This window comes from Rhinolophus hipposideros (assembly GCF_964194185.1).
Source record: "Rhinolophus hipposideros genome assembly, chromosome: 10".
In the NCBI taxonomy this organism is placed as follows: Eukaryota; Metazoa; Chordata; class Mammalia; order Chiroptera; family Rhinolophidae; genus Rhinolophus; species Rhinolophus hipposideros.
Genome location: NC_138056.1, coordinates 84,650,842 through 84,663,272, shown reverse-complemented (window position 1 = coordinate 84,663,272; position 12,431 = coordinate 84,650,842). Strand labels below are relative to the sequence as shown.

At 55.8% G+C, this 12,431-nt stretch overlaps 2 protein-coding genes across 15 annotated transcripts in view; one reads left to right on the top strand and one right to left on the bottom strand.

Annotated features, from left to right (window-relative positions):
- RNF214 (ring finger protein 214) overlaps positions 1 to 2,643 on the bottom strand; it is a gene marked incomplete at its 5' end in the record, with an annotated part of 33,873 nt that extends 31,230 nt beyond the window's left edge. For 6 of the 9 annotated variants that reach the window (XR_013994224.1, XR_013994225.1, XM_081063137.1 and 3 more), the window contains 2 exons: positions 331 to 446; positions 2,383 to 2,643. Coding sequence is in view for 7 of the 9 variants with exons in the window: in XM_081063137.1 (XP_080919263.1) it covers positions 331 to 446; positions 2,383 to 2,643 (377 nt within the window). Of the gene's footprint in view, positions 1 to 330; positions 2,229 to 2,382 lie in introns of those variants that run through there. The other 3 variants (XM_081063136.1, XM_081063140.1, XM_081063135.1) reach the window with 3 other exon arrangements.
- The window catches only part of PCSK7 (proprotein convertase subtilisin/kexin type 7), a 25,118-nt gene continuing 15,259 nt past the window's right edge, over positions 2,573 to 12,431 (top strand). For 2 of the 6 annotated variants that reach the window (XR_013994223.1, XM_081063129.1), the window contains exons 1-9: positions 2,727 to 3,080; positions 4,579 to 4,700; positions 5,201 to 5,680; positions 6,423 to 6,557; positions 7,162 to 7,327; positions 8,455 to 8,545; positions 9,477 to 9,531; positions 9,991 to 10,129; positions 10,809 to 10,909. Coding sequence is in view for 5 of the 6 variants with exons in the window: in XM_081063129.1 (XP_080919255.1) it covers positions 5,213 to 5,680; positions 6,423 to 6,557; positions 7,162 to 7,327; positions 8,455 to 8,545; positions 9,477 to 9,531; positions 9,991 to 10,129; positions 10,809 to 10,909 (1,155 nt within the window). In the remaining variant the exon portion in view is untranslated. Of the gene's footprint in view, positions 3,081 to 3,124; positions 3,646 to 4,541; positions 4,701 to 5,200; positions 5,681 to 6,422; positions 6,558 to 7,161; positions 7,328 to 8,454; positions 8,546 to 9,476; positions 9,532 to 9,990; positions 10,130 to 10,808; positions 10,910 to 12,431 lie in introns of those variants that run through there. The other 4 variants (XM_081063131.1, XM_081063130.1, XM_081063132.1 and 1 more) reach the window with 3 other exon arrangements.

The following is a 12,431-nucleotide window of genomic DNA, read 5'->3' as shown; positions in this document are numbered from 1 at the left end:
TAAAATATATAAACGTGTAGTTAAATGAACACACAATCCATGTACAGCAGAGTGGGGAAACATTTGCGTTTTTGGATGAGTTTGACGCCCCGTGTTCTAATCTACTTATTGGACAAATATTTAGCACGTGTGCTGAGTGTCAGGTGCTGTGTTAGGTCCCGGAAATACAAATACGGATCCGACAGTCCTTACCCTTAAAAAGTTTCATGCAGTGCCCTGCCACTAGAGCCAAAGGAGGAAAGAACCGCTACACTCGCAGAGGAAGCCCAGCTGCAGAGCCCTTTGCCCAAACACCACCTTCCCACCTTCAGGCACGAGCGCACGCGTTACCTTAGACCGTCCAGGACAACTCCGTCTGGTTTGGAAGCACATGGACTGGAAGAGGACTCCGGAGGGTTGGGGGCGCTGGGCACCACGCCAGCCACCTCAGACGCCGCCATCGTGCTCTGCGTATTCACAAACAAATTACAGGCGACAAGGTTCAAGTTTTTAAAACAAATGTATCTTTCCCCGTCAGAACGTGCACACAACAGGGTTGTTCCAGGAAAGAAATACAAAGTTGAGCTCCGGGAGCAAACATTTAGAAGCGTGTTTTACATAGTAGGGTATTAATTAGAAGCGCCATTGCAGCAGTGGGTCCGTGCGGACACGAATCCTCAGGAATCGCTGCATTTACACACTTACTTATATTTACGTAAGCACCTGTCTAGGCAACGCTGTCTCACTTTGGCAAAGCACCGTCCATCGAAGGCGGCAGCCCTAGTCTGCGAGCTCCGGACGGCCTAACACCACTGACACAGGAGGCATCTTTTGGCCCAATAGCAACAGCTTGTGGCTTTAAATCATTTCGTGGGCGTTACAGTAAAAGCGTTCTCCACTAATTTAAGAGAGGTTTTGGGGAGGGCTGTGAGAGAGAAACGCGGCGTCTTTCCCCCCCGCCGCGTCCCCACCGCCCCCGGGGAAGCACCGGGTCGCCACCACCACCGCGGGGTGCGGGGTGCGGGGTGCGGGCTGCGGGGTCAGGGTCCCGCGACGCCGCCTGAGCAGGGCCGCAAGGCAGGCGCAGCGGGGCCAGGGGCCGAGGCGGACGGCTGTCTCAGGTCGCTGCCGGCTTTCTGCGGCGGCGGTGACGGGAAGGGGGTGTGTAAATGCGCACGCACGCACACTCACACGCACACACACTCACGCACACACTCACTCACACGCACACGCACGCACACTCACTCACACGCACACACACTCACACGCGCACACACGCACACACGCACACACACTCACACGCACACACTCACTCACACTCACACGCACGCACACTCACACGCACACACTCACTCACACGCACACGCACGCACACTCACTCACACGCACACACACTCACACGCACACACACGCACACACACACTCACACGCACACACTCACTCACACTCACACGCACACTCACACGCACGCACACTCACACGCACACACACACGCACACACGCACACACGCACACACTCACTCACACTCACACGCACACTCACACGCACGCACACTCACACGCACGCACACTCACACGCACACTCACACGCACACTCACACGCACACACACTCACGCGCGCACACACTCACGCGCGCACACACTCACGCGCGCACACACTCACACGCGCACACACTCACACGCGCACACACACACAGACATGCGGAGGGGTGTGACGGGCCAGTTTAAACCCCGTCTCCAGCGTGACGGCGTCGCGGGTCCAGCCCTGCCCAGCCGCCAGCACACGGGGCCGCGTCCACACTGAGTGACAGGCCGGAGGCCCGTGCCTCAGTTTCCCCGCCGCACACAGCTCCCGGGAGAAGGTGGGCCCCGATCGCTACGGCTGCTCCGTCGAGGGCAGACACCCCGTCACCGAGCGCGCGGCCAGGGGTCCTCGGGGCCCAGCAACGCGACCGTCACGCGGGGCAGGGTCACACGGCCCCCTCCGCGCCACAGCCCAAGCAGCGCGCGGCGCGACGTCGAAGGCGCTCGGGAATCCCCACACCGCAATCCGGTCGCGACCCCCGGCCAGCTGGCGACGGCGGGGGCGAACGGGGGGCGGACGCCAAGGGGACAAAGGGGGACGCAGCGCCGGCGGCGCACGGCCGCCGTGCACCAGGGGACTCGCCACGGGGCCCGCTCCCGCCCGCAGCAGCCTCGCGCAGCTCGCCCTGCGGCACCGCACCCCCGCGGCCGCCCCGCCGCACTCCGAGGCCGGGACCCCCGCCCGCACCCTCCCGGCCCCTCCAGCCACCCCCACCTCAACCGCCGCCCCCCGCACCGCAGCGCCCAGCCCGCGCGCCCACCCCGCACACCCCTCCCGCCGCGCCCCCGGGAGGGGACAGGGGGAGGGACGGGACGCACCTGAGCGGGCGGAGCGGGGGGAGGGGGCGGCCGGGCCTCGGGGGAGGGGTCGAGCGCCGGCCCGCGCGCGACACCTCCCACTTCCGGCGGCGCGAGCGCGGGGGGCGAGGCTCGGCCGGGGCAGGAGAGGCCGCGGAAGCGCCGGCCGCCCCCGACGTCGCCCCCTGGCGGCCAGACCTGGAACAGTCCAGGGGACGCGGACGGGCGGAAGCCCGCTGGGATGCCGCTGGACTCTGCCCGGACGCGAGAAGGAAGGGACATGCGGTCGCGAGAAGGACGGAGGCCGGGTGGAAGGAGGAGCCCCTCTCCAAGGATTACAGGGAGAGTCGGGGCCAGTGGCGGCCAGAGGGGGAAGAGGAACGAGGTGTTGTTAAAGATCCGACATGCCCCTCCCAGAGGACGCCATGCAGAAGACGGCCGTCCGGTGGGAGGCCCCTCCTAAGGACGCCAAGACCTCGGGATGGCGGGACCCCGCGAGGAAAGCGCAGCAGCCCGCACGCTCCTCTTCCGGCGGAGGACGCTCTAAGGAGCCGCCACCCTAGCGCGGGTGGCTGCCGGCCGGCCGGCCCGGCCCGGGGACCCGCCGCGGATTGGCTGCGCCGCCGGGCGGAAGTGATGCTACTGTCACTCGCTGCTCGCGCTCCCGGGAAGCCGCGAGTTTCCGCAGGGAGGCGGCCGCGGGAGCTGCGGCGGGGCGGGTGAGCTGGGGCCTCGGCGCGGGGGCGGCCCGGGGGCCGGCAGCGGGGGAGCTGCGGTGTGGGGACCGGGAGCGGCACAGAGCGCGCCCTCCTGCCGGCGCGCGAGCCCGGGACGCGGGGCACCGGGTCGGGGTTCCGGGACGGGACGGCTCGGTCGGAGGGAGGAGCACGTTGCAGCGGGGCAGTCGGGGCTCGGGAGGGGGACGTCAACGAAAGCGACCCCTGTAGGCAACCTGGCTTTGGGTGCGGGGAAGCCTCGTGGGAGCAGAACCTTGCACTTGGGGCTGTCCGTACGATTCCTCTTCTTCCTTGGCGCCCAAGGGCTGTAACGATATGCCTGGCCATTGAAGGAGGCTAAGATCTGCTTTCAGCGGGTATTTCAGCCTCCTTTCCGGGAAGCCTGGGGTAGGCGGCGGAGGGTAAAGAACTGCCCTTCCCGGGGGGAGGAGGAAGTGGTGCTCGGCTTTCCCTTCTCTTCCGCAAATCGGTGGACTCCGCTGAGACTGCAGGAGCCCTCCGAGATGGGCCACTACCTGGCCAACAAGGTTCTGTTTTACTGAGAAAGGTATGCAGACTGGCAGGCTCACCTGAATGTCCTGGGACAGTTGAGGCTGCTGGGGGGCGGGGAGGAAGTTGACAGGACACATGCCTAGGAGCCTAAAAGGGAAAGAGAGAAGGAGATGTGGAAAGCAGCATTTGGGAGGGAGATGTAAGGCGGCGTGACTTCTCTTCTCCCTTTCCAAAGAGACTTTGGTAAAACTCCCGTTTTTCCGTATTGTGTCGGTTCCATTTCGGGGGGTGTGTTTGGGTACTAAGCGTTGCCTCAGAGTGACTCTGAGGAGCTCAGCCCCCAGGGAGCACACGCACGTTCCGCCACCTATTCACCTGTTCCACGGGTGCCCACTAGGTAGTTCTAACGTGGCCCTTCCATCAAACCGTGGGTGACAGTCCCAGGTTTGGAGCCTGAGCCCTCACTTCCAAGCCAACCTCCTGAGTTAGTGACTGAGGGTAGCCCTTCAGTGCGGCTTTCCAGCCATTTCTTCTCTCCCGGTTGCCCACTTACCCTTTGTGCCTGTTCCGTTTTGTTTCCGTTCTCAGGGTTTCCCCATTTCCCTTGCCTCCTGCCTACTCTTACTTCCCCTGGTACCCTTCAGATACAGAAATCAGGAAGTTAGCTGCCATCTAGACTGCTAGGAAACAGTGCTACCTACTTTTTCCAGAGGGGTTTTCGGTAACAGCTCAAACCCTCTTCTCTCTAGAAGAAAAAAGAAAAGAGGGTGGTATGATGGTTAGGACAAGAAGTAGAGTTCCTGGGTTTTGTACTGATTTGACCTTACCGTACCAGTTCTGTTCCAGCCTATGACCTATTTCAGATACCTGGACATGATACTTGATGATTGGCCAGTTTCTCTGGTTTCAGGTCCTGGAGTTCATGGCTAGCCTCTGTGTTCCACTGGGTTTGGGAGGACAGCATTTCTTCTTTCCTTGGGGTCCACAGGTCTGCAGTCTGTGCTCAGAGTCAACACAACTCACAGTGAAAGTGATGCCTTTTCTCCAGTTGCACAAAATGAGCGTGAGGTGGTTAGCCAGACCAGGAGCTCAACCTCTCATAGAGTCCAGGTGGGAATGGGGCCCATCTGAGGGGTGTTAGCCCTGAGGACAACTAGAATGAGAAGTCAGCTGGAGGAAGATTTTTGTCCCCTCTTAATAAGGGAGGAGAGTCTCTTCTAAAGAACAGTCATAGTTTGGCTGTATTACTTTTCGGTTGCCAGTCATTTGTGGGAGTGGTAGGACTTGGGAGCCCTTTTCATGGCAACAGTGGGAGAGAGCAGCATGGTGTCGGTTAGCAACTGGACGTGCTGCTTGATTGTCTAGTGAGGTGGGGACTGGCCCATGACTCCAATGAGGTGCCCACTGGATTTGGTACTGGCCTGCACTCCACCTGGGGCTTATCCCTGTTGGTCAGGGATAAACATGAATAAAAAGACAGAATCACACATTTCATAATTTAAAAGGAGCGGATTGGGGGTTTCCACTTGTAGTACATTGATAGCCCAGTGTCCCTCTCAGATTACTGTAATTATCAGCTCTTTTATCTTTCATGTCCTTTCTCTTTGCAGCCTACTGCTCTGATGCCGAAGGGGAGGCAGAAAGGACCACACTTGGATGCCCCCCTGGGCCTGCTTACCTGCCTCTGGCTGGAATTAGCTGGGCTTTTCTTACTGGTTCCCTGGGTCATGGGCCTGGCAGGGACAGGTGGGCCTGGGGCCCAGGGTCCAGGGGGGCTAAGCTGGGCTGTGCATCTGGACAGCCCGGAAGGCAAGAGGGAGGAAGAGACTCTGGGGCAGCAGGCAGATGCCTTGGCCCACGCAGCAGGGCTGGTAAATGCTGGACGCATCGGGCAGCTTTGGGGGCACTACCTCTTTGTCCAGCCAGCTAGGCACTGGCAGGACCAGCAAGTAGAGGCCATCCGGCAGCAGGCAGAGGCCGTGTTAGCCAGGCATGAAGCTGTCCTCTGGCACTCAGAGCAGAAGCTACTAAAGCGAGCCAAGCGCAGCATCCACTTCAATGACCCCAAATACCCACAGCAGTGGCACCTGGTAAGTCCAGCCCTGCAGTTTTCGGCTTCAGATGGATGGGTTCTGGGTGTCCAGTTCTTTAGTGGGCTTTTGGCTGTATTACTTTTCGGTTGCCCCCATCCTTTGCCTGAAGAGACATTTCTGTGGGCTTTGGTGGCCTTCTTCCTCAGGCTCCATGTTCCCAGTGCTCACTTCTAGAGAGCCAGTAAGTGCAGTGGTTAGGGCATGGGTGCTGGGGCTAGGCTGCTTGAGCTCAGATTCCAGCTCTGCCACTTACTAGCATGTGCCTGTGGGCAAGCTCCTTAACCTCTCCGTGCCTCAGTTTCCTTCTCTGTGAAATGGGGATTATAATAGTGCCCACCTTGTAGAGGTAGTTAGAATAAGTGAGTTAACATCTGTATGCCTGACACATGGTAAACACTGTAAGTGTTAACTACTAACATTATATAATGGTAATATAATATGCATCGTATGGCATAATAATTGTACTTTCCAACCTTAACCCTAGCCACCATTTCATCTTTATTGCCAGTGAAAAGGAAAGCTGCCAAGCTTTCCTGGACACCTAGACTGTGGCACAGCTCTCACTTGTCCCTCCTTGGCTCCAGCCTCATCTGGACCTATTGGTCCACAACCTCTGGCTCTTTGATGGCAGCCAAGAGTGAAAAAGGGCTGCTAGCTATAACTTATAGCTCTGTGGGCTATGCTGTGTGTCACTGGATTCCCAAGACTGAGACAGTTCCTGAGCCTGTCTCTCCTACAGAATAACCGGCGGAGCCCCGGCAAGGACATCAATGTGACAGGTGTATGGGAACGCAACGTAACTGGGAGAGGGGTGACTGTGGTGGTAGTGGACGATGGAGTGGAGCACACCGTCCAGGACATTGCACCCAACTATGTGAGTGACCCTGGAACGATCCTTTCCCTCCCCATGTCTTACCTCCTTGATATTGCCTCAGGCTTGTCCTTTTCCTTAGAGTCACTGGGGCAAACAAAAGAGCTTGGGAGGTGCCATGGTATTCTTCAACTTCTTCCCCAGCCAGCATTCCAGATTGGGGGTTAAGACACAGTGAGTGGCTTCCCCTCAGCCGGAGAGGATCCCAGGTGACACTTCCTGGTTCCTGTTGCTGCTCCCTGCCCTGGGGAGGCAGGAGAGGAGTGGCCCATCTCAGCAACTTCCTTCTCCACGCAGGTTCTGAGCACCTTCCTCTCTGGACAGCCTGGCCTTTAGGTAGCCTAAATCCTCTTTATCCCAGGTTTCCCAAGTCGTGGAGCAGTTTCCTGGGTACATCACTATAATAGACAGGAGAGAAGTTTGCTGAGATCTATCTATAGCACTTCTCAGTTTTGCCCCAGTGTGTCCTGTCCTCATTGTTTTGTAGCCCGTGTGGTTTGCAGAGAGAGATGGGCCTGCTGCCCAGTTCCCCTCTCTTCCTGAGCTCCAAGACCTGACCTCTTACAACAGTGAATGACCACCTCTTGCCCCCCCCTCAATGTTGCAGAGCCCTGAGGGCAGCTATGACCTCAACTCTAATGACCCTGACCCTATGCCCCACCCGGATGTGGAGAATGGCAATCACCACGGCACACGATGTGCAGGAGAAATTGCTGCGGTGCCCAACAACAGCTTCTGTGCAGTGGGAGTGGCATATGGGAGCCGCATAGCAGGTACCTTCCAGCTGAGCCTCAGTAGGTTTCTTCTGGAATGGCAGTCTTCATCCCCTGCCCCACCCCCCGAATTCTGAACTGTCTTTATCCTACCCTCAACACATATAGAACAAAGGATAAGCTTATAATAGGTGTCTGTAGGACAAATCAGTTCATTGATTTTTTTTTTCAGTGCAGTAGTGTCTCAGACATGCTTTTAGCAGCAAACCCCACCATGTAAAACAGATAAAAGGGAAAGCTCTTGATGTGGGATGGAGGCCTCAAGCCCCACCTACTCAGTCTCCTCTTCCCTCTTGCTAGTCTTGGTTATGCCCATCAGTGACTCAGCTCATTGCAGTGACACTGCCTTGACTTATTTGTGTTATACAAAACGCCTTCTCATCTGCCTTTCTCCTTGACCCCACATGTCTGTGGAGGCTCTTCTGTCTCCCAGCTCTCCAGCTCTCACTGCCCGTTCTCCATCCTTTCAAGAGAGCTGAGCAGCTCCGCCCCTGACTGAGGGTTGTTTATGACTCCTTCACCTCAGTCTTTCTGTCGAAGGAGAAGGTGAAAGGAATGAATAGGGAAGTCCTCCCCATGATTCTTCCTAAATGCTTGGAACCCACAAATTAGATAGATTGGCTGTATTCTTCTTAACTTCCAGCAGAGGGCGACAGCCCTCCCTGTGAATGAGGCTGCACAGGGAGCCAGAAACCAACCTTCAGGGTCCAGTCCCTTCCGAAAGCTCCGTTTGTCCCTCCGTAGTCACCAGGCTGTGACCTACCCCATTTTAAAGGGTGAAATTACGCATCCATGGGAGTAGTTCACAGTAATGAGTACCGTTTATTGAGCACTTTCTATGTAACAAGCCCCGCACTGATGTTTTCCATGATTTAAGGATGCAAATGAAAAGGGAAACTTGGCTACCTACATTCCAGCCTGTGCTTCTTCCAGCCAGAACCCATGATCCTTAAAGTCTAAGGTTTAGCATTATGTTGAAAAAATATTTCTGGACAGGGACATGCACGTGGTATAAAAAACACAAGAGTGCTTAGAGGGAAAAAGTAAGTCTCCACGTGCAGCTCCCCCCACCCCGTTCCCCATCTAGGGAACGAGCGCTGTTGAGCTAATGTGGCCTTACTGCCTAGGTATCCGGTTACTAGATGGACCCCTCACAGACAGCATGGAGGCCGTGGCATTCAACAAGCACTATCAAATCAATGACATCTACAGTTGCAGGTGAGGCAGAACCAGGAACAGGTGACAGGGCAAGTCGCTGGGGCACCTGGGATGAATTCTCCAACAAAAGAACAGCAAAATGGGCTGACTTGGGCAGGTCCCCGAAGGGATCTTCTCATTGGGTTCAATCTGTAAGTCCATTACCTTCATTTCTCCAGATCTCCAGCCACTGGGGTCTCAGTCTGAAGGCCCATGTCACCCCAGTAATCAAGTTGCCACGTGAGGAGTGCTCCAGGCTGCCCCACGTTTATTTGTTTAATAAACTCATAAAGCGTCTGGGAGAAAGTGGGCTTTCCTCTCAACCACAGCTAATCTCAAGGCCCAGCACCAATTCCTTCCGCCCTATACACATAAATGCGCCTGCAGCCTCAGATTATGGCTATGGCGTGGGGGCGCGGGGGTCGGGGGAGAGGACCTTTGGGATTGGGCTTCCCCCATGGTACTGATGGCGTCTGTTCTTCCCTCTGGCCAGTACCTCCCTTAAATCCATGACATCATTCGCAATGTACATTTCCTCTTAGAGAAAGGATAGAGAACTCCTCCGACCCCAGACCTTACACAGATGGAGTACTTCCTCCGTGAGTGCTCGTCCATCAAGCCTAGTAATAGAACCCTAGATCAGGAGAGGATGGCCCCCTATCCCTCTCTAACACTAGATACTGTCTCCTGCTCCCTGGGACCTGAGAAAGGATTTTTAGGAGCCGGTTAAAGTAGTCCTAAATTAGGAAAGTTTCCAAGGAAAAAGACCTTAGCACATACTTCTGTTTTCCACTTGAGAGTGGGGGCTGGACCTTTGCACCCTATGTCCTTTAATCGTGGGAGTCCTGCTGGAACCCTTTGGAGGAGAGTAAGAAGGTGGCCCAGCTGAAACTGGGGCTTGGGTGGGCAGCCACAGCCTGCTCTGGCTCTTCCTCTGGGTATTTCTCAACAGCTGGGGACCAGATGATGATGGGAAGACAGTGGACGGTCCCCATCAGCTTGGAAAGGTACCTGTGAACTGCATGAAGACTTTAGGAGACCCAGTTCCTAGAAGCATTCTACAAGTCACTCCCTCTCCAGCCCCACCCCCATTTGCAGTGCCTGTGCCATGTAGCCCTGCCACCTCCTTTTGGGAAGAGCACTTCTAACTGGAGATGGGGGAGTGTGGGAGGCACTAGTTCTGAGAGACAGAAATGGAACAGGGCTCTGAGATCACTTCCCTTTGATTTTGTGCTTGGTTCCCCATTCCTGGCCCCACCATTTCTGATAAGTAGAGTACATCCATCAAACAGTTGCTCAACTAACAGCTTCCTCTCCTTGAGTCCATCTTTAAATCTCTTTCTCCTGTGCCCAGTGCCTGTGGGCTTTTTTCCTTTCCTTTCTAGAAAGGGAGGAGACGACAACTGGTATGGAAGGTAGAGGTCTATGAGTTTCTCAAGTGATGCCCGGGTGTTTTTGCTCTTCAGGCTGCCTTGCAACATGGGGTGATGGCTGGCCGCCAGGGCTTTGGGAGCATCTTTGTGGTAGCCAGTGGCAATGGGGGCCAGCACAACGACAACTGCAACTACGATGGCTACGCCAACTCCATCTACACAGTCACCATAGGTAGCGACCTGTGGTTCCGTGTGTGTGTGTGTCACTCAGTGGTGAGGGGATGATGTATCTGGGTGTGCCCTGGCTTCCGTGTGGCTAAGTGTGTGAGCACGGGCTCCTCTTCAGGCTCAGATAGTTAGGAGGGACTAGCCCTGCTCTCAGAGGACCTCAGGATTTCCTTAGAAGTCACCATAGCCTGGGAACACTTTCAACCCAGCATCTGGAGGTCCCCCACCCCAGCTCCACCTATTACAACTGGTTAGGCCTCTGCTCCAGCCTCTCTTTTCATGGGCCACTTATCATAGCGTTTACCATCCCAGTCGTATTTATTTACTTACCTGAATTGCTCCCTGGGTATAATCTCCTTGAGATCAGGTCTGGCCTTTTGCACGTGGCCCCAGTGCTCACAGTGTGTGACCCCAGTAGATAATAAATGCTGAGGAAAATGAAGGTGTGAATGGATGAGTGGGTATGGAGGTGAAATGCCCCCGGTTTTACCCTGGAGCAAGCCTAGTGAAAGAGTGGTGTTTAGGGCACAGATGTCCTCTGCCACTTGAGGTTGTTCGCTCAGGTGAGGCGTGTGGGCCCGCTGAGGCACTTGGGCCACCCAAATCGTTTTTTAAATTCAGAACAGTCTCCCAGCTGGTAAGTCCCAGGGAACTCGGCTCCTATTCCCCTGCTCTGTCCGCAGGTGCCGTGGATGAGGAGGGACGGATGCCTTTCTATGCGGAGGAGTGTGCCTCCATGCTGGCTGTCACCTTCAGTGGTGGGGACAAGATGCTGCGGAGCATTGTGAGTGCCCCCTGGGCCCCTGTCCCACAGCGCTTCTCTGCTTCGCTGTCCTGCCCTCGCGCTTGTTTCCCTAACACATCTGTATGTCTAAGGGGGTACCGCCGTTGGGAGAACGGCGCGGAGGACTGTAAATAAATCTGTGAAAGTGGTTTTTAGCTTCAAACTTTTCACTTACAAATTTACATATTATTAGAGGAACTGCCAAGCATCACATTGATTAAAGAACTTCTTTACCATGTCTTCCTTTGGTAGAATTTGGGCTTTGGCTAATTTCCGAGGGATTAAAACAAGTACTCATTCCATAGCTGTTTAGCCCTTATGTAAATACTGTGAGTTCTGCTCATGTTTATCAGCAGGAGTAAAGTCAGTGGCCGTCTTTATGGGATGAGTGGGATAGGGAGTCGGGAATGTCTCTGTTAGCCCAAGAGACAGCTCTTTCCTTGGAGCTAGAATTGCAAACGAGAGATTGGAGCAAGGGAGTGGAGCTCCTCAAGCTATGGGAACCTTTTAAAGAATTCAGGGTCTAGGGACTGCACCCAGCTGGCTGAGCTCCTTCCCAGCAACTTCAAGCCTTGTCTCTGGGCCATCATCAGAGAGCTCCCTGCCGGTCCCTGCCGCGCATAATAGAGTAATATGGGGCCAGGGCTCCAGGCGGGAGCTGGACTAGAGCCAGGTGGTGTCACATTTCTCCAGTGGCTGGGGTGGGAGGTCTCTATGGGGCCATTGGGAATTGGGCTGCTTTGTCTCCTGCTGGGTCAAGTTCATTTTCCAAAACTGAAATTTTGTTTTGCCAGTAAATGACTTCTTGTCAACAAAATGTTCCAAGGCTCTGTGCCAGTTGATCCCTAGCCCCCCCGCCCCTGGCCCCGGGGAGAAGAGAAGAGAGTGGACTAAAGTAAAAGCAACAGAGGCTTTGCTCAGCAGACAGACAGGGGTCTGGGTGCAGAGGGCACCACCCTCCTCCACTCCCACGGGGGGTGGACAGGAGGAAGAGCAGGAACAAGCTGTGCTCTTCACGCCCTGGCAGAATTCTCAGGAATCCACTCATCCTGGCCCCACCGGGACCAGGGGCTCCCCAGGCATAATCGTCAGTCTTGCGCCGAGGGGCCTGGCTTTTCTCCTAACTCAACTGCACTTTGTACCCCCACCACCACCTTCTGTCGGAACTGGAACTTGTCCAGAAATGAAAGACTTCGTTTCGCCAAGTTCCCATCTTTGGCATGTCCTTGCCTTGGAAACCTCCTGTTGCCAGTTTCTGTTCAGTGACCAGCTTGGTGGAGCTGTCTCCCTGAGGGCAGAGTGTGGAGGCACATGCTGACCACCATTCGGCTGCCAGGGCCTCCTGCCACCATAGGCGAGTCCACAGGCCTCACAGCTGCACACTAGACCGTCGCTGTGAGGCTGTTTCCTTAACAGGAAAAAAAATCAGTCTGCTCTCTGGCACAGACCAGGCTTCCCACTCTCATTGAGACTACAACTTGGAGAGTTTTTTCTCTTCTTCTGGGTGTGCATGGTGTCTGAG